At 46.0% G+C, this 21,616-nt stretch overlaps 1 protein-coding gene across 1 annotated transcript; it reads right to left on the reverse strand.

Annotated features, from left to right (window-relative positions):
• Window positions 1-12,723: 12,723 nt before the first annotated feature.
• Window positions 12,724-21,088, reverse strand: LOC144888994 (uncharacterized). Its single transcript, XM_078768796.1, has 2 exons — window positions 20,988-21,088; window positions 12,724-14,001 (listed from the first exon to the last, which is right to left on the reverse strand). The coding sequence occupies exon 2, from the start codon at window positions 13,765-13,767 to the stop codon at window positions 12,733-12,735; it is 1,035 nt and encodes a 344-aa protein (XP_078624922.1). The 5' UTR covers window positions 13,768-14,001; window positions 20,988-21,088; the 3' UTR covers window positions 12,724-12,732.
• Between the last annotated feature and the right edge of the window lie 528 nt (window positions 21,089-21,616).

Consider the following 21,616-nt stretch of genomic DNA (forward strand, 5'->3'; position numbering starts at 1 on the left):
AAAGCAGAAAAGGAAAGAGCAGAAGAAGAAAGGAAAGCAGAAGAGAGGAGGGAAGAGAAACAAGCGGAGGAAAGGAGAGTGGAACGAGAACTCCAGGAAAGGTTAAAAGAAGAAGAAAGGAAAGCAGAAGCGAGGAGAGAAGAGAAACAAGCAGAGGAAAGGAGAGTGGAACGAGAACTCCAGGAAAGGTTAGCAGAAGAAGAAAGGAAAGCAGAAGCGAGGAGAGAAGAGAAACAAGCAGAGGAAAGGAGAGTGGAACGAGAACTCCAGGAAAGGGTAGAAGGGAGAAAAGCAGAGGAGAGGAGAGCTACAAGGGACCTCGAAGCAGAGGAGAGAAAAGCGGAAAGGGAATTAAAGGAACGTGACATGGAGCTTCAGCAAGAAATCAAATTCAAGGAGCTGGAGTTAATGAGAGAACGGGGAGAGGCACCACCCTTGCTGACGGGGTCGACACCTAACCAGAAAACCTGGGATGTGGGCAGACATGTGAGGCTGGTTCCACCGTTCAGTGAAAAAGAAGTCGCGAAATTTTTTCCACACTTTGAGAAAGTGGCTCGACAATTAAACTGGCCGGAGGAGGCCTGGACCATACTCGTGCAAAGTGTGCTGGTGGGGAAAGCTCAGGAAATTTATTCGGCGCTACCAATGGACCAATGTGCAGATTATGAGGTACTGAAGAAGCACATCCTCAAGGCCTATGAGTTGGTTCCGGAAGCTTACAGGCAAAAATTCAGGAATGCCAGGAAGAGGGAGAGTGAGACCCATGTGGAGTTTGCCAGAGTGAAAGAAAACATGTTTGATCGGTGGTGTGAGTCAAAAGGAGTCGGGAAAGACTTCGAGAAATTGCGGGACTTGATCCTGGTGGAGGAATTCCAGCAGTGTGTCCACGAGGACATCAAAGTGTACCTGCAGGAAAAGAAGGTACCAAAGTTGTGGGACGCAGCCACCATGGCAGATGATTATGCCTTAACCCACCGAATAGGGGTCCACGAACCTAACTCCTCGCCTAGATCTCCGCAGGGGAGGTGGGGAACAGCAGGTGCGGAGAACGACCATACATGGCGGCGGCCTCGAGATGATTATGGGGACAACTATGATACCCCACCGGTTCGAAATCGGAGGGATGAGGGCCCAAGACAAACTTATAGTTCGGGGGGCCCGAGGCAGACCACGAGTTTTTCCTCCGGGCCTACTTGCGCTTTTTGCAAGAAACCTGGACACTTGATGTCCAGTTGTTACCGCATGAAAAGCGAAGACCCAGAGCGGAGTCCGACTACTACGACTCCAAACGCAATGGCCATTGTGAGAAATCGCCATCAAAAGGGTTACCAACCATTTATTTCAGAGGGGTTTGTGTCACGGGATGGAGCCTCGACTAACCGGAAACCGGTTAGGATATTGAGGGACACAGGGGCACATCAATCTTTAATGCTTGAAGGCATTTTGCCATGGTCCGAGGAGACGGCAACGGGGGATAGTGTTCGTTTACAGGGGATCGGGGGCGGTGTTAGTGCTCCCCTTCATGTCATCCATTTGGAGTCCGATTTGGTGTCAGGACCGGTCACCGTCGGTTTACAAGCCACGCTTCCTGTAGAGGGTGTATCTGTGGTTATCGGGAATGATTTGGCCGGGGGTCAAGTTTATGGTAACCTGAGGGTTGGTAAAGAGCCCAGCAGGGAAAATAACGCCACACCAGCTCGGGATGGCGACAAAAGTGCCAAGCTATTTGTAGGGGGACTGAACTTCAAAACAGAGGAAGAGGTTCTGACCTCTGTCTTCAACAGATATGGGCCGCTGGTGGAAGTGCGGTTGGTAAGAGACTGGGAAACGCAACAGTCAAGAGGGTTCGGCTTTGTCACGTTTGCCAGCACAAAAGACGCCAGAGAGGCAGAGAAGGATTGGAATGGCAAGGATTTGGAGGGTCGGACCATAACAGTAGGGAAGGCATTTCGTAGGCGTCGAGAGGTCTACAGGAGAAGACAACTGGGCGGTAGTTTTGGTGGTGGCCGAGAAGGAGACCGCTATTCATGGGACTACAGGGACCAGTGGTCCCACCCTAATTATTAGGGAAGTTCTGAGAAGTGGAAGCACTGAAGGCGGCGGAGCCGCCGAGCCAAGATTCCTACACGAATTAACCATGAACGCCGTTCCTAAAGGCGTCCAGGTAGTGAACTTTCATGCACGGACTAACCGTGAACTCCACGTTCCTCAAGGCGCCCATGTAGAGAACTTTCCTGCACGGACTAACCGTGAACTCCGCGTTCCTAAAGGCATCCATGTAGTGAATACTCGGCTTGGCCTCCCGGAAAAAGTGCTATCGAGTTGCTTAACTTTGGATCTTTGATCAACCCTTAACCTTCATTCCCAAGATACGGATGGTCAAAGTCAGAGGGTCATGAGATGGAGTTTGATTTGGCAGGGACAATGTCGTTGTTGGTACTTAGTCCAGAGGGAGTAATCTGGAGGGGTTGTGGTGAAAATTTGGTTGCTTTATTTTTAAGTGATAACTGGGCCCGGGGGGAACTGATAATGTGGGGGGGGTTGAGTTATCTGGTTTGTTTCTCCAAATTGGCCGGCAAAGAAAGTTTTCGCTGGGTTCAAACTTTCTTTCTTGAAGGGGGGGGAGTGTTACATATTTATGTGAATGTATGTGAATTACCATTCAGGTTGCTTATCCGTGTGTATTATATTAAGGGTTGTTGTGATGGGAGGGTCAGGAGCCCTTCGGAACCAGTGGCCGGAAACGGAAGTGGCCGGAAATGGAAGAAGAAAAGACACGAGGAGAGAAAAGGACGGTGATTCTTCTTCCTCGCCCCGCGAGGACAGAAGGTGGAATCGACCTTGTGCTGCGCGGAAAACAGAGGCGTTCCGAAACCCGTTTGGCGAGAGAGGAGTTACCTGGACGCGTAACTACCTGTTGACACGTGAAGTCCCCGTGAGTTCGTGCACGGAACCAAGCGGTCGCACGTTGGGCCGCGCGCGCGTTGCAAACCGCGCCGGGTTCTGCCCCGTCTACAAGGCCGCGTACGGGTCGCACGTCGAACCTCGCACGCGGTGAAAAACCGCGCTTGGTTTTGCCCCGTCTACAAGGACGCGTACGGGTCGCACGTTGAACCTCGCACGCGGTGCAAACCGCGTTTGGTTTTGCCCCGTCTACAAGGACGCGTATGGGTCGCACTTCGGGGCCTCGCGCGCGTTGGAAGCCGCGCTGGGTTTTGCCCCGTTGCTTGGCAAGGAGGTGCGCTGCAACAGCTGTCCCCGGTACGAGACGGCACGTTTGGAGCACGTCCGCCCGGGGTTCGTTCAACCGCCCGTGTGCGGAGACGAGAGACATTGTGGGAGACATTGACCACGGAGGGAGTCAGGAGTGGGGCTCACGTGAGGAATATATAAGATGGCCCTCTTAGAGTTTGTATAGATGAGTTTACATCTTTGTAATATTGATTGTGCATTGTTGATGGTTGTTGATTGCTCAGAGAATATATTATTGATTATTCCGGATCCTTGGTGTGGGGTTTCTTCTTGACCGGAATTCCTCTTGATTGCGTTACGAAAGCGTATAAACCATATATCTTTCTGGCGGGGTCCCTCCCACGGTCCGGGGGTCACCAAGACCAGGTAGTTACCGGGAGGACCACGTAACAGAATGTCACATGGTTTGGCAGCCATATTGGATTTAACCTAAAACCTTTAAAAAAACAACATCTCCCAAACCACCAAATCAATTGACTCAAAATTTTACGTGTGTCATTGACTAGGCATTGCGATTAAAGGATGATCAAGAAAACATCATTGGTCACATGGTGTGGCAGCCATATTGGATTGAAGGAAAATATTAAATAATTATATCTCTGAAATCGCTTACCCTATCGATGCGAAATTTTATAAATATCACCTATCACCATTGTTGCATATAGTTTTAAAATGCTGATTTCGTAGGTCACGTGGTTTGGCAGCATCTTGGATAGATCGTTTATCTTGGATAGACACATCGTTTATTAATGCCCCACAACCTTCCAGACACAAGACCTCCAACATTTATTTTTAGAGCTAAGCACCACACAATACACTCCACGACAGCACACCGCTCACTTGCACCACACATCCACCTGCATCAACACCTCGTTGAGCCCTATGGGGCCAAGCCTGTTTACATGAGGGTGAGGAAGGGGTCACCAACACACCCCTGACTTCTTCCTTTACAGTATGTCCCCTTTTCTTTCTAATCTCCCTGGATGAACGTGGCGCCTAACTGTATTTTGTTTGAAGCCGGTTGTACTCAGACTCGGCGACGGTTGCTAGAGTGAGATGTGCATGGAAGAAGTTTCGGGAACTGTGTGGCAGGGAGGGGACTGTTGTTGAAGCTGAAGGGAAAGGTGTATGCTGCATGCGTGAGAAGTGTTACGATTTATGGGAGCGAGACATGGGTAATGAAGGTACAGCAGTAACGAAGGCTGGAAAGGGTGGAAATGCGAATGGGTCGGTGGATGTGCGGACTATCGTTGAGAGAGAAGAAGACAAATGATGAATTGTGAAAGATGATTGGAATAGAGCCTGTGATGGATGCTGTGAAGAGAAACAGGTTGAAATGGTTTGGTCATGTGTTGAGGAAGGATGAAAGTGACTGGGTGAGAAGAGTCATGGAAATTAATGCAGAAGTCGACGATGGGGAAGACCGAGAAAGACTTGGCTAAAGGTGGTGGAAGAAGACGTGCGGGCAAGGGGGTTAACAAGGGGAGATTTAGAAAATAGGGCAAAATGGAGAAGATTGTCATGGGGTCTGCAAGGCTAATCCCTGCTATAGCAGGGAAAATGGCCTTAAGATGGCTGTTGTTGTACTCGGGGTTTCATTGAATGATAGGGATAGGACTGTTTGATGTGACACTGCATTTTCTTGTAAATGCCTGTTTGCCTGTTTAATGCAAGATTTGTTGTTTCCAAACCTGCTCGACTGCCTCTTTCTTACATTGGTTAGACGGAGCGTACAATAAATAGAAGGGAGGTTGTGCCCCACTGATTCGCTCTGCTAGTCCAGCCGGCATCCCACCTACGGTTTCGCTCAGCCGTATGTAATAAAAAGATAAAGGTGGGAGCCGAGAGCAAAATCCCTAACTGACATAACTAATTAGTCACCGGGAAAGTAAACTGAAAGTTAGCCGCAGGGACTCTGCCAGATTTTAATCATCTTTGATAGCGTCCGTGGTTGCTTAGCAACCCGTCCGGTCACAGAGTTGTCCACCACTCGTCGGCTTCAGGGTCTTACGTCAGGAAGCAGTCCGAGAGAGGCCACCCGTTACCAGGCGATGTACCCGTAACAGATGTTCGTTCATCCCCTGGTGATGTTTCTGCCCCTCCTCCACAATGTCCTCATCTCCATACACTCCAACACCACCCCAACACCCAACACCTTCTCAGTGATAAGTAAATGAACTGATTAATTTAATTAATGTGGTGTTCATTGAGATCAGGCATTATGGGAGAAATGGCCTCCTCAAAGTTCCTTGTGTTGGCTGACAGTATTATTGGTATTATTCTGATATAATATTGCACAAAGAAGTCGTTGGGTCCTTTGTTATGGATCAAATATTTGCAAACGAAGATTAATATTTTGATATGTCTGGTTGAAGTGGTATTCCGTGTATCACATCCCTCTCCTCAGATCAGGTACCTCCTGACGCTTGTCATTTGCACTTCTCGATGGACATTCTTACAACCTTAAACTTCATCTTCTTCTTCAGATACCTCTCCCTAATTTTTTAGTCTGGCTGTGGGACCAGGTGTGGCACAAGGTTTTCACGGATCGGTTGACCAATCGTTTTGTTGACTGGCAATAATTTGTCATTTGTTCAGGGTACCGGCGATAATTTGTCAACTCTTCACAAGAGACGTGTCAACCCAGGTTAAAGAGCTCAGGGAATCACTCAGCCCTGAAACCTCCAAACAATGGTACAGAAAATATTTAAGGAGCAAAATGTGATCGAGATACGACAGGGAGAGTTTGAATTTCCTTAAAGGAATACCATTTCTATTGCGAGCACGTTTCATGCCAGGTCATTCCAAAGGGATATTTTCTCAGACTTACACGTCAGGTGCAGTGTCACCACAACACTTGTTCTTCTTATCACGTGTGGTAAACTGTTGCCCAGGTTGAAAAAGATTGAAAAGTCAGTTTCTTCTACATGTGATGCGGTAGATACATCCGAAAACAAGTTTAAAAAGTCAAGAGGAGGAAAATAAAATTATTTACTTCAGACGCTTCCAACAACTGATTTTCTTTGTCTTGGATGGTAACGACTTGTTCATCTTTGGTTCCCTGCAAAAGAACAGAACTCTTCATCCACAACTGAATACAAATGTGCTAAACCGGATGTATATACATTCTCCATTTCAACAACTGACACCACAATTCCCCTGCACTAAACATCACATAAAATTAAAAAATATTGGGAAAATGTGCATAAAAAATAACAAAAAAACCCCCCATGATTTTGGTTGAGATGGGCAGGTGGACAAATGAATGTGCTCTCAATGTTTGTTCATCCATCAGCTGACACACCTCATTCCCTGATGATGCTCCTGTACGTCCTGCGCACTCTCGCACCACTCCTTCCTCCCGCCGGCAAGTGATAATAAGTAAACTGGAGAGTTCATAGAACACCTTACTCCCCACAGTCTTGAGAAAAAGGACATACGATGCGTCTTTTCAAATCTTTCTTTGCCTTTCCTAGCACGATCTATGTTTCCTACGAGCCGGGATTTTGTCCAAATCTTGATTTACCCAAAGCTGAGAGCATGAGCTCATCAAATTTGATTGGTCGAGATGGGGTAATATTTTGTCCAAGTACTGCTGAACTGGAGGTTTTTCAAAACTGGAGGTCAAAAAGGCGATTTGTGTTCTAGTGTTCGAGTATTTAATTCATTTGAAATAAAAAGTTTTGAAGGCTCTAGAAAAAATATTTTCAGAAGTTTACCGCCATTGATATTTTTACACCACCTTATTTAACACGTTGAATTCGTTATTTGTGCCTGGTGCTTGTGTTTTTTTTATGACGTCACAAAAACAAGAAGTTTCATGTTTTTTTTTTTGTTTTTTTTGTTTTTTTTTGTATACAAGATCGAGGCTCGTGAAAGAGCTAACAATAATCACAAAAAAGACAAACCGACACACAAAACACAAAAAAACAAGGGGAGCGGCAGACAAGATGGGGAGAGAGGGGGAAGGACACAAACACAACATTTGAGAGCAGGGACATCGGGAGGACTTGGGGGGAAGTGGGAGAGGAATAAAACATATGAACGCTGCAAGGACTCTGGGGTGAATTACCGGGGGTAGAAAAGATCAAGGTTTTCGATGGGGGAAGATAAGAGATGGTGGTGAACAGCTGTTTTAAAGACCTGGAGGGAGGAGTGGGATTGAATGGAGTGGGGGAGTTTGTTCCAGAGGCGGGAGAAAAGGGGAATGAAAGAGTGAAGGTGAGCAGAGAGCCTAGACTTTGGCAGTTTAACCATAAGAGGGTTGCAGGCAGATCTTGTGCGACCTGAAGGAATATTTGGGGGACAGAGCACAGAGAGAGCTGGGGGAGCAAGGCCAGAGAGGAGTCGGTAGAAGACAGAAAGACCACCAACCTGCCTGCGGTGAGTGAGTGAAAGGCCCTCGGAGTTGACTACATCGCAGGAGATTCCAATGATTCTGAAAGCTTTGGCCTCAACAGCGTGAAGCCGAGCAAGGTGTGAGGCAGGAGCACCAGCCCAGAGGGGGGAACAGTATTCCATTGAGCTGCGGATGAAAGCCTTGTATGTGGTGAGGAGCTCAGGTGTGCCAAGGAAGGACTTCGCACGACGGAGGATGCCCAGTCGGCGACTGGCTTTGGAGGCCAGCTTGGAAATGTGGTTTTCCCAAGAAAGATCATGGCAGATAGTGAGACCCAAAAGCTTGAGCGACAGAACTTCTTGGAGAGGATTGTTGAGAAAGTAGATGGGAGGGTTGTCCAGTCGGTCCTTTCGGAGAGACATTGTAAGAGTGTGAGATTTGTCAGGATTGAATGACATGTTCCACTTGTTTGACCAGTCTGTGATTTTGTCCAGGTCTGCAGAGAGTGAGGAGGCTGCAGACTGCCGATCTGAGGGATGAGGAATGGAGCGGCAGATAGTGGAGTCATCAGCAAAGAGATAGAGAGGATTTTCCAGAGAGTCGGAGAGGTCATTGATGAAGACCAGAAATAGCACAGGGCCCAGAACACTGCCTTGGGGAACTCCAGCCAGAACAGGAAGGGAAGATGAGAGAAATCCATTCCTGGAGGAATATTTGGGGAACAGAGCTGGGGGAGCCAGGCCGGAGAGGAGTCGGTAGAAGACGGAAAGACCACCTACCTGCCTGCGGTGAGTGAGTGAAAGGCCCTCGGAGTTAGCTTCATCGCGGGAGATTCCAATAATTCGGAAAGCTTGGAATTGGAATTGGATTCGGAAAGCTTGTTTGGAATGATTTTCAATTTCATCCTCCTGACAGACAGGCAGACAGACTAAAACAATTATCTTACTCCTCTGTGCGCTCGGGACAAGATTCCGAACCAATTTCAGAGTCAAACGAGGTGGTATTCATAGAATACTTACCCTGTGCAGTCAACTTGGTGTGAGCCAACTCTTCTGTTTTAGAACGTTTCTTTTTTTTTGATCCAATATGGCTGCCAGACCACGTGAGCGATGACATCATAAATGTATATTCTCTAAATAATTGTTGCATAGAGCATGCTCGATATATTTCAAACTGATCAGACTAAGCGTTGTCCATGTCGAATTATGACGTCATAATTATGGCACCAATGACATCATCATTAACACCTATTCCCCATATGGAGTTATTTACAATGAGCTGCGTTTCAAAAAAATTTCCATAGAGCGGTTTTGGAGATACAGAGGTGCAACGTTTTTCGGTTTTTCCAAGATGGCGCCTGTAACACATGACCCATGACGTCATGATTATCATCAAAATATTCTAAAGGAGGAGGCGCTCCTATAGTTTTTTCTTTATAATAAATTTGCAAAACTTTCTGAAATCCTGTTTTCTCTGTCATTATGGGGTATTGAGTGTAGATTGATGAGGGAAAAAATGAATTTAAACGATTTCAGCATAAGGCTGCAACATAACAAAATGTGAAAAAAGTGAAGGGGTCTGAATACTTTCTGAATGCACTGTACGAAAGTTCGCGAGCGCAGGGTAACTACTGCTAATCTGCCGTTTCATGTTCCGATTTGTGTTGTCGTGATCAAAATATCAAGTGAAATTGAAATGAAGTTTGCTCCCCGATCATAGACACAGAGTGAACCAACTGCTTAACCTTACCTTGCACTTTGCTCATGGGGTAATAAACTGATGAATTCACTGAAATGATGGGGTGGTGGGACCAGGCGAGAGGGGGTGTGGGAATGTGCAAGTGGGGGTGTGGGAATGTGCGAGCGGGGGTGTGGGAATGTGCGAGCGGGGGTGTGGGAATGTGCGAGCGGGGGTGTGGGAATGTGCCAAATGGGGTGCGGGAATGTGCCAGATGGGGTGCGGGAATGTGGCAGATGGGGTGTGGGAATGTGCGAGATGGGGTGCGAGAATGTGCGAGAGGGGGGTGTGGGAATGTGCGAAAGGGGGTGTGGGAATGTGTAATGTGGGAATGTGCGAGAGGGGGTGTGGGAATGTGTGATGTTGGGTGTGGGAATGTGCGAGAGGGGGTGCGGAAATGTGCGAGAGGGGGGTGTGGGAATGTGCGAAAGGGGGTGTGGGAATGTGTGATGTGGGGTGTGGGAATGTGTGAGAAGGGGTATGGTAATGCGTGAGAGGGGGTGTGGGAATGTGAGAGGGGGTGTACGGGGGATGGGGAGTCGGGGAGGAGGTAGGGGAGGGGCGGAAACGTGCGAAGTGGGAGGGGGTTGTGAGATGACGACAATTGTCAATGCCCCTGAAGGCCCCGTATTTCTCATCCTTTTAAATGCTGAACGATAACAGAGGAAGCAGCACAAACCATTTTTAAAGTCTATGGCATGACTCGGCCAGGCTTTGATCCACCGACATCCCCTCATATGTAGCGGACACTCTCATCATTAAACCCCCGAGTTATCTTTCCCCGATTGGAATTACGAGGGTTCTGATGAGGGATTGAAAAATCGGATTATTCGATGGATTGCAGGGTTTGGAAAGTATCTCCATATTTAGTACGTACGCAATTCGGGTGTCTCATCCTAACCACCTCACAGAGATCTACCATCTAAAACACAATGTGTGTGTGTTTGTGTGTCTGTCCCCCTTCATAAGGCTAGGTTCCAAAGGCTTTGAGTAGTGCTTTCGGAGGGATATGAGTGGGGGGGCGGGGGGGTTAAGGGGCAATCTTTGAACATGACTGTGTGTCCACCGGTTAAAAGACCCGAAAACACTCTGAGGACCCAAAATACCTCAAGGACCCAGAAGACCCCAAAGACCCCAAACACTCAAAATACCCAAAGACCCAAAATATCCTGATGACTGTAACAGGCACAAAAGCTAACTAAGACCTCAAAGACCCCAAGGACTCTGAAGACCCAAAATACCCCAAATACCCCAAAGACCCTGAAGACCCAAAAGACCACGAGGATCCAAAAGACCCAAACAACCCCAAGGTCCCAAATGACAAAAAGGACCCAAAAGCCCCAATGACTCAGAAGACCACCAAAATACCCCAAAACCCCAAACCCCAAAACCCCACAATACGCTGAAGACCCAAAGGACCCGAAAGACCCAAAAGACTGAAAAGACCCCCAAAAAACCTTAAATACCCAAAAGACAGAAAAGTCATTGAAAACCCAATTGACCCCAAACACCCAAAAGACCCCGAAGACTCTTAAATACCCAAAACACCACAAAAACCCAAAAGACACTGAAGACCCCAAATTCCCCAAAGACCGATAAAGACCCAAAGACCCAAAAGACTGAAAAGACCCCAAGACCCTTGAAGACCCAAATGACCCCAAGACCCAAATGACCCCAAAGACACCAAATACCATGAAAGACCCAAAAGACGCAAAAGACGCAAAAGACCCCCAAAAAACCTTAAATACCCAAAAGACCATGAACACCCAAAATACCCAAAATACCCCAAAGACCCAAAATACCCAAAAGACCCTGAAGATCCAAAGACCCTGAAGATCCAAAGACCATGAAGATCCAAAGACCATGAAGATCCAAATACCCCAATGACCCATAAATACCCAGAAGACCCAAAAGACAATGAAAACGGAAAAAAATACCCCAAAGATCCAAAAGACCCAGAAGACCCTCAAATACCTCAAGGACCCAAAATTCCTCAAAGACCCTTAAAGACCCAGAAGACCAAAAAGACCCTGAAGATCCAAAGACCCTGAAGATCCAAAGACCCCAATGACCCTTAAATACCCAGAAGACCCAAAATAATTGTTTGTATTACGATTGGTGTAAATCATGACAACACAGCAACTCAGGTACAGTCATTATCCTCAGCTAAAGCAAGCCCGTTCCTCAGCAACGACACGTGGTGAGGCGAGCGCAGTGAACCTAGCCAAGCTAGTGCATATATATATATATATATATATATATATATATATATATATATATATATATATATATATATATATATATATATATATATATATATATATATATGTGAAGAAGCAGCTCTTCGTTTGCAAAAGAAGTCCACAATAGCCTGAAATGACGCAGCTTTATTAAAAACCAACTTATACAGATCCGGAAGAAGTCAAGACATCTACAGCAAGAGCCAGTCTCATGCCAAGTCAAGCCTTCCTGGAAACGCATTGATTCTCATTCACTTATATATGAATACGATTATCAGAAAATCTCCGAGAGAACAAAGCGACTGGCGAGAGTCCCTCCCACCGTTATCCCTGTCATTCGGGGGAGTCAGCCCTTCCTTATCATTCGGACCAAATGTTTCTCTGGGCTCCGAGAAAACAGAAATGTAACTCACAGAGAGAAGAGTGCATGCTTGGCCAAACAAACCCATAAAATATATGGGTTTGTTTACATGAGTAATTCAAAGCATGTTTATACAGAGTCATGCGTCGCTGTGATTAATACAAAATATATATGTTTATGTCTGCAATCTAAACATTCTACTAGCGTTACACAAAATCACGCGCGTGAGCGTGATTTTACGACCGGCCTTATCTAGCCTTGAAAAAGCACACGTATACAATTTGTCCAGCACGACCGAAGCGAGCCTTTCCTCATCCAAAACTAAAACGAAGCAAAAACCCTTTATTAACTTTATGAAAATAGCATTTTTAAACAACATTTAAATCATAACACATTAGCAACCAACGTCTATAACTGAACTTTAGGCAATAACAAATCTACAACTTGACATTCCTTCCTCTTGTCTCGTCGAGACAAAGTATCTTAAGAGACAACGTGCCACATCGGGCTTTATTGAAAAATAATTGTGTAATGCGGGTATTGAAAAAATAATTGTGTAATGCGGGTATCTCCCAAGGGCATATCGTGCGCCCAAAGCGCCTCGCCCGTGCATTTGGCGAACGTGTCGTGTGGTGCGTGCTCGGAGCCTGAGGGCTCAGAACATGAAAGTCCATTAACGTTTCGGATCCACAACGAAGGTGTCTGGTCCAGATGAGGTTCTGCTCCGCCAGAGGGCCACCACCTCCCCTGCGGAACTTGCTCCCCCCACCCTTTGCAGACCCAGTCCTTGCAGATCTTCGAAGTTAATCAACGATCATGCCCATGAGGTCCCTCACGTGCTGCTGTTCTGGGGAATACATAATATTGTCAGTATCTTGTGTCTCAATTTCCTGGTCAGGGTACAGAGCGTAAAAATCCGATTCACTTGAAGCATTTGAACTTAATACATATGAAGCAAAGAGAGGAACTTCCTTTATGTCAAAGTCTCCCTTGGGCGCCTGGTCGGCTTGCGGGTCTAGGATATCCACGTCGGGTCCCTCGACCGCCAGACCCAGTGTCGCAATCAGATCCATAGTTGGGTCGGAAGGGGGCGTGCAGCTGTCAGCTTGTAATACATAAGCAGCGTTAGCCAGTACACGCAAGGGGTTTATAGCACAAGTATCACAGTCATCACATACACCGTTACAGGCAGCAGCCAGTTCCCACATGGGATCCGCACAAGTATCACAGTCATTACAAAATTCAATGCAATTTTCTGGAGCGCCGGTCGCAACTGCCTTGTTGAAGGACCCGTTCAGGTCGACGGCCTCTGTGGTCAGAGCCATAGTCGTTGTCGGCGGCTTCTTCACTTTCCATCCTGTAAAATACTTTCTCATACAGAGGAGGACTAGAGATTTCATTAGTGCCCCCCAAATTACTACCCCGATTATCACGGCCAGTGCGGTCAATAACCACTTCACTATGGTGCCCGTCCATCCCCGGAGCATGTCCAAAGCCACCCGATTCTGCATCACCATTGTACGCATGTGAATCACCGTATCCAATAGTATGTCATGAGCCGTAGCGGTGTCGTTTGCCACCTTTTCTAGGGCCAAAGCCAATTTGTCTATCCGGAAACTATCCATGACTGTGCCCGCTCCTGGGAAGAAGAAACCAAACACCTTTTCCCATAGACTCCCGTGTAGTTTAGTGGTTCCATCTTCGTTCATGACTGACCTCTTATAACGCCTGTCCAAGGACTTTGGGTCTAGCTCATCCAGTATCTCAACGTCAGGAAGGACTGAACCCAGATAACATGTGCCCCCCCAATTATTTGGTGTACCTATGATTAGGCCCATCCTTACTGTGGTTGCTGTGGTGTAGTGTCTGGTGCTTGTATGGCCAACTTACAGTGCGTGGCGTGGATCCACGAGGTCTTGCCCTCGCAAAAGACTGCCGTTGGTGTAGTCAGCAACACCTGGACTGGTCCCTTCCACCTTGGTTCCAAGGCGTTCTTGCAGGTGAAGTGCTCCACGAACACCTGGTCTTTTTCCTCTGGTGGAACACCTGGTCCACAAGTCTCCTGGGAACGCCTGGTCCACAGGTCTCCACCCCATAAACTCAATTCATCCAATCCATAGCCCCATAGAACACCTTCTCTCCAACCTCCCAATCCACTTTTCCTCAAGTGGATCCAATTTTATCCAATATTCAATTTTTTTTTTTTTTTTTTTTTCAATCCCATTTAATCCAGTCCAATTCAAATTAAATTCAATCCTTCTCTCAGCATCCCATTACCTGTTTCCAACATCAATAAAAATAAAATTATAAAATTAATAAAAATCAATCATCTCAAATCGCAAATCAAATCAAAAAATCAATAAAATAATAAAAAATCAATAAAATAATAAAAATAAACGAAAATTACTTCAGCTAGAGTTTCAACTAGAATTAACACAAACAAACCACCATTAACCTCCATTAACACAAACAAACCACCATTAACCTCCATTAACCTCCCCCTATTATTTATTTATTTTCACGAATAAACAAATAATAGAAATAACCTGGTCTACTTCCAATTTCAATTCTGGTCAGTTCTGGTGTCTGGTCACACACAATGTTTTCCTCACCCACTGTGATTCGCTCAAAATAGATTCTCACTGTTATGTCTGAAATTCGTCTCATGAAAACCCATTCAAGAGTCCGGTGTGACAGACAGCCAAACACATAGACACGCCGAAGACCCCAGGGTACCCATCAAACTAGCTTGTCCCCAGATCCACAACACAGCGAAACATGTAACTTTACTAAAACTAGAACGGGCACTCGGTAGAGCGCATACCTTCGCCGCAGCTACTTTTGTTGCCAAAATAAAAGACTACAAGATCTGTGTAGCAAAGCCACACCTACGTTGTCATGCGGGAAGATTTGTTTCAAATTAAACCATTCTATCCCGCCAAAAGTTTGATATTGTAATCACATCCATGACCTTTTCATGACCTTGACCTTTGACCCGATCGATTCCAAAATCTAATCAAATGGTTCCCGGATAATAACCTATCATCCCACCAAATTTCATGCGAATCGGTTGAATACTTTTTGAGTTATGCGAATAACATACACATACACACACACACACACAGACATACAAATAAATACACAGCGATCAAACATAACCTTCCGCTTACTCATAACTAATACTCATAATAACTCATAATTACTTATGTAATTACTCATGCCAATACTTACTTAAAATAATGTAATATCCCAATCTTCACCCCCTATGCAAATCGAAGCACCCCGGACAATCCACAACCAATATCAACCACTGTAGCCGCCTTCCCGATTCCAGGCAGCCACACGCAGCCACATACATCTCCCTCCACGTCACACAAGACAACAGCCAACGAGTGTGTCCACCACACAGAAACCTTTGGCAATGCAATAACCGAACTCCCAGACAACCAACAACAAAACCCAATCCATCTCCATGGCTCATCAAGCAGTTCCAACTTAATCCAGCTTCACATACCGATTTCCCCAAAAACTCGTGAAACTTCACCCCCATTCTGGAAAAACCCTGGACTAAACCCTGACACCCTAAATAACTTCAGACTCATCTCCAACCTACCCTTTCTGTCAAAAGTTTGGAACGTGCTGTGGCCACTCAACTCAAACATCACCACTCTGCCAATAACCTGTATGAAACATCCCAATCCGGATTCTGCTCCAGCCACAGTACTGAAACTGCTCTCCTCAAAATCACCAGCGACCTTTTCTCTCCTCTGATGCCGGCAACCTCAACATTTTCATCCTCCTCACTTCAACGCCTCCTTTGACATCATCAATCACACCATCCTCCTCACCCTGTTTAGACCAGCTTGTGCCTATTAAACCCAAATCAGTTCACTCCCAAGCCCACAAGGACCACCTACAGCACTGCAAAGATGTCCTCTACTCCACCTACTACCCTCAAATTATCCACTCTGGCTCCGGAATCCCAAAAGCACTCTTCTCTACAATAAACAAACTAAATAAACAAATAAATAAACAAACTTTACAACGTGAACAAACTCCTCAGCGCCCTGGATACCGCCACCTGTCATTCAGAGTAGACAACAGCATCTCCTTTCTGGCTTTCAGCATCTCCTTTCTCCTTTCTGGCATCCAAATGAAATTCTGGCTTCAAATCAACTTCCTCGAACTTAACTATGATAAATCTAAATTAATCTTCGTTTGCCTAAAACCACTCACCAAATTCACCCATAACTTTGCCCCCAACATCGATGGTCATTTGAACACAAATTGAACAAAATTAATCGAACAAAACACTTCCATTAACTCGACATTCTTTTCACAGCACAAAGTTCACTTGAACATCCTTTTCCTGGATACTCCCTCTTTATTTTTATACCATACCATGCTTCTCCACTTGCAACCCAAATATTTTCCATGAAATAAATAAAATGAATTTTATGAATCTTCTCATTATTCGAAAGTTTACAAAATGTCCCAAATCTGTATATTATTTTCTACTGTGGTTATATTAAGCCATTATTTTACAAAATCCAACTTTCAATAAACTGAAAAATGCTTCGCCATGGAATAGTCCACCACTCATATAAATAATCATAAGAGTTCTGCGAAACATCTCCATCTTTAAAACTTAGCCAACCAATTTTAAACCACATGTTTTCCCCCCAAAAAACAAGTCACATTCTTTGTATATTGCCAACATTGTTCATCGTTTAAGTATCATCCAGAACTAAATTTTTATAAACCATCAACTTGTAGATGCATTTATTTATATCCCATTAACCCAAGAACTCTCAATTGCTTGGTTATATTTTAGTAATGTCATATATCCATATTTCTTTTCCAAAATGTTCCTGATATACACATTAATCCCATCTGTCTTTGTTTCCAGATGAACTCAAATCAGGAAATCAACACAAATCCTTATTACCTCCAATCAATCACACTGCACATCATTCCCCGTCCTTGATGGATAATTTTACATCCAGATGGGCACAGCATCCCATTTTTGGCGACCCAGCCCTGAAACAAGCCCCTGGACTCCTTGCAGGCTGGACCAAAACCCCTGGACGAGGTTGCATCCCAGTACTGACTCTGCTGCCTTCTTGCAAACCACTTCAACTCCATGAATTTTACATGTTTCGTGAACAGAACAAAGCCCTCTGTAATCGTCAGATTGAACCTGCCCTAAACCCGTCCATATAAACTCCATTGTTGTCCTGTCCATCTCTCTGTTTGTGGATCCGGTGCAAAGTTACACAAAGTTCCCGTTTACATTTTGTGACTCACAGCTCCTGCCTCCATGGAACAATGACGCCTAAGCACTCAATTAGCCCTCCCAGTACCAAAGACTTACAATCAGACCGACAGACAGACAAATAACAGAGGCATGTCGCCAGCCCCAGCACAGGACATCACCTTTCCGGGCAGGCACAATATAATCCACAGTATCGAAATGCCAATTTCTATCCGGAGCCTCGCAAAGCCAAATCGGGCATGTTCACTGCATTTCACTGCATTTCACTGACCATGACTATCCCCATTGCTCGATCACGCACGTCACTGTGCTCGGCCCGGTTAAATTAAACTCAAGCGTACTGTACCTGACGCTTCCGGTCGGCACCGGAAGTCTGTTTATTTCTTGAGACCCCTGAATCGGGACATCAATCGACAATTACAACGACAAACAGAACTCGATATTCTCTGTTCATTAATTACGTACATGATTTCAGTTTTACCCACAATATAATGTCCCGATATTCTCCCCAGATTTAAGTTCTATATCCTGTCGTTAAAGCAACACCCTGTAGACTGACTCCGCCTGTCGTTCTTCCAAGGTTAGTGAATTGCCTCTGACCTCTTACCCTTACATATCTCGAACAAAGGTCAAATAAACTTCGAAAGGTCAAACTTCAAATTGGGGTAACCAGCGCTTTATTATCCCACAAGTAATGCAAGTCCGGCGACAATGGACAAATGACCATTAATGTGGCTCTACATAGCATAATGCTAACTTCTACGAATCCAACAACCGTCACAATCCGCCCAGGAACTTCCAGGCGTGCTCTACAATGCAGCACCCTTGCTACCTAGTGCACCTTTCGCACATCCCTCCTCGTTCGCACAACGCTTCATCAACAAACCTCCTCGCGCCCACACAACTGCAACCCCCGTGTCCACCCAGAGTGCCCAATCTGCGACCCACAATCTTCTCGGGGCACACACTTCCTCCTTGAAATCCATGCCTCAGAAATATAACTCCACAGAACAGACAGCAATGAAACCACAACCTCCGACAACCATTCGACGTACCTTATTCGCACATCTCGGTGTCTCCTTGCCCCCCGTCATTGCAAGAGCATCTTGTCTTGTACCTGGAACAATATCCTCCCAAGTACACTCATTCCGCTCCCATCCCACTCCTGACACTGGACAAATGGCTTCGTTACACACCTGACCACCGCACACCTTGGCACCAGCCACACCACATACCGACAGTTGAAACCTCGATATTCCTCTTTCCTCGGATAAGCGTTCTGTTGAACACGTGACATTTCTGCTCAAATTATTGAATTTTAATAACTTAACCTTACCAGCATCGCTCGCCAGCAAACCCTTTGTCCGGCGCATCGATCAACACAAATCCTTCGATGCATCTTCCAGCCGCCACTCCGCACTGTACCTCACTTACTGTTACTGTATGAACAAGACTTCCTGTTGGAACTTGTCACCGGAAATTAATTACTCTGTCTTGAAATCGTTTATTTTAGCGTTTAGAAAATCATTCTAGAAATCGAATTTAGTTTAGAAATCGTTTCTTCCCCTTATATAAATCCATTTTAAATAACGTATTCCTTTTGTGACATTGCATGGCATGTATGTCGCAGGCGCTCAATATTCCGACATGGCTCGTCTGACATGAACGTCCGACATCCAGCGTCCGACATTCAGCAAAGTCGCAATGACCCACAATGCATTTGGGCACACATCCTCCTCTGAGAGTGGGCGAGTTATCGCCGGCACTCTGAGCAAATCTCATACAGCACACCCGTGACTCGCGGCTCGCTCGGCTCCTGCCCGAACGCACAATATCCCTCTACCCAAACTTCCACGGAGCCGCACGGCGGAAACACAGGTTTGTACCACACTTTAATTAAACGAACATCGCCAGGATTCTCGGATAGACGTTAATTTCACAACACACATGACAAAAATCCGATTTAAATTCAGAGATCGCCGATCGACCTGGCACAACCATCTCAACGCGACGACGCCACGCCGCCCCCCGTCTTGGCGCGCACCCTCGTGCCTCCACACGAATCCCAACACTCCCTGCACGCCGCTCTATTCGCGTTCACGGCGGGGTTTACCTCACGTTGGGACATGCAGTCGGCTGTCATAACATAGAGCTGTCATAACAAATCTACGACCTGACATGTAGTGAGCTGTCAGAACATTGAGCTGTCAGAACTCATCCCTAGCTCGTAAACATCGCAAAAAAACAGGATCTCCGACGCTTGACCTCTCTGACCCAAAATGCACTATATGACACCAATTCCAAAGGTGAGCTGCCTCAGTGATACATCCCACACATACAATCCACAATATCTGCCATTGAATGAACTCTTCAATTCAAGTAAAACACACATATTGATTCGAATTCTGAATTTAGTTCAACAAATTCCAAATCTCCGTCCGACTGCCGCTCGAAAGAAAAAAAACAGCCCATCCTGCAACCATCTCCAAGAAACCGCTTCATATCAACAGTAGGTCGACAAGGGCACTCCGAGTGCTTTCCTGACCCGATTTATATCAATTCGCTTCCCAAACAACTCCCAAACAGATGAAAATCCGGACTCAGTTCAGGACCTCGCCTGTTCTCTCGGATAGACGCTAAAATGGACATTCCCGGCCTGAATTTCCCGCACGTCGAGCAGATCACTTACAAAGCTTCACACCGAAACCCTCTGCTTTGCATATGTCATACAGACAAATACATTGGCTAGATACACACGTCAATTAACATCCCAATATACATTCATTCCTCATTCATATACTCATAGAAGTCTCCCAGACTTCGCGCGAAACTCAGATCGACTCAAATCATGCCTTTCTCCAGCCACTCTCATGTACAATCTTTGCTCATTCATGTTACGTCTCTCATTCAAGGAAAAGGATTTTTGGGACGGGTTGGACGGGGGTGGGTTGAGGTGAAAAAAGGGAAGGCAGGGCGGGGTGTTGGGGTGTTGCCTAGAGCCCCGGGACTGAGCTCAGGTCTTGGGGGGGTTGGGGGGTCTTGGTCTGGCATCTGGTCCAGCGGCATCAACCGCTGATTTACTTGTTTAACTGCTTACTTACTTGTCCTCTGGCCAGGGATTATTTAAATCTTTAGTTAACACAGCCCAGTCCTTTAATGGTCTTACCGCGGCAAAATGATGCCTCTTAAACATGAAAGATGCCGGGGTTCCCTTAAGGGGTTCCCTTTCTTTCATTAGCTTGCTTCCCATCTTATTGCTCTGGGCTGATCCTTCCTGGAAAGTTCTCGGCCTGGCTCAACCTTTACGGCTGCCCGACCTCACTTTTCCCCCTTCCCTTGTCAACTTATAACGTTACCCTTACCGAACGTTATCTTTACCGATATCCTGCGCAAATCCTTTTACTGGCCATGTTCTTTATGGCCCTCTTAAGTTAGCCACAGCCCTTCGTTCCCTGGCATGCAATGGCATACCCCATCTTGTCTCTGGGCTGTTCCTTCCTGGAAAAATCTTGGCCACCTGGTTTCAACCTATATGGCTGTCCGACCTCATTTTCCCCTCCTGGTGCTAACTGTAACTTTAAGCTTACTGTTAAGTCCTTACTGGTATCCTTACTTGTTTATCCTGGTTTTAACAAAGCCACGTCATTCTGAGGCCTAAAATGAGCCTTTACTTACAATTTCTGTTCGAGTGCAGGCAGCGCGGAAGACAAGGAGACTGAACCCGCTCGAGGGAGGAAGGTACGAATTTGGAATAATAGCCCTCTGATATAAAACAACTCCCACCTTTAATCAAATCCGCGTGCCGGCGCCGGCCTCAGGCAGCCTTCCTCCTGTCCCTCGGGCTCCGTCTCCCGTCGTCCGGTGCTGACCCCACTTCTGGTACCATCTGTGAAGAAGCAGCTCTTCGTTTGCAAAAGAAGTCCACAATAGCCTGAAATGACGCAGCTTTATTAAAAACCAACTTATACAGATCCGGAAGAAGTCAAGACATCTACAGCAAGAGCCAGTCTCATGCCAAGTCAAGCCTTCCTGGATACGCATTGATTCTCATTCACTTATATATGAATACGATTATCAGAAAATCTCCGAGAGAACAAAGCGACTGGCGAGAGTCCCTCCCACCGTTATCCCTGTCATTCGGGGGAGTCAGCCCTTCCTTATCATTCGGACCAAATGTTTCTCTGGGCTCCGAGAAAACAGAAATGTAACTCACAGAGAGAAGAGTGCATGCTTGGCCAAACAAACCCATAAAATATATGGGTTTGTTTACATGAGTAATTCAAAGCATGTTTATACAGAGTCATGCGTCGCTGTGATTAATACAAAATATATATGTTTATGTCTGCAATCTAAACATTCTACTAGCGTTACACAAAATCACGCGCGTGAGCGTGATTTTACGACCGGCCTTA

This window comes from Myxine glutinosa, unplaced genomic scaffold (genome assembly GCF_964187855.1).
Source record: "Myxine glutinosa unplaced genomic scaffold, kmMyxGlut1.1 SCAFFOLD_479, whole genome shotgun sequence".
Classification (NCBI taxonomy): domain Eukaryota; kingdom Metazoa; phylum Chordata; class Myxini; order Myxiniformes; family Myxinidae; genus Myxine; species Myxine glutinosa.

Bases quoted from the DNA above. Each gene is read 5' to 3' on its own strand.
- LOC144888994 (XM_078768796.1), bottom strand. From the start codon at position 13,767: ATGGGCCTAATCATAGGTACACCAAATAATTGGGGGGGCACATGTTAT.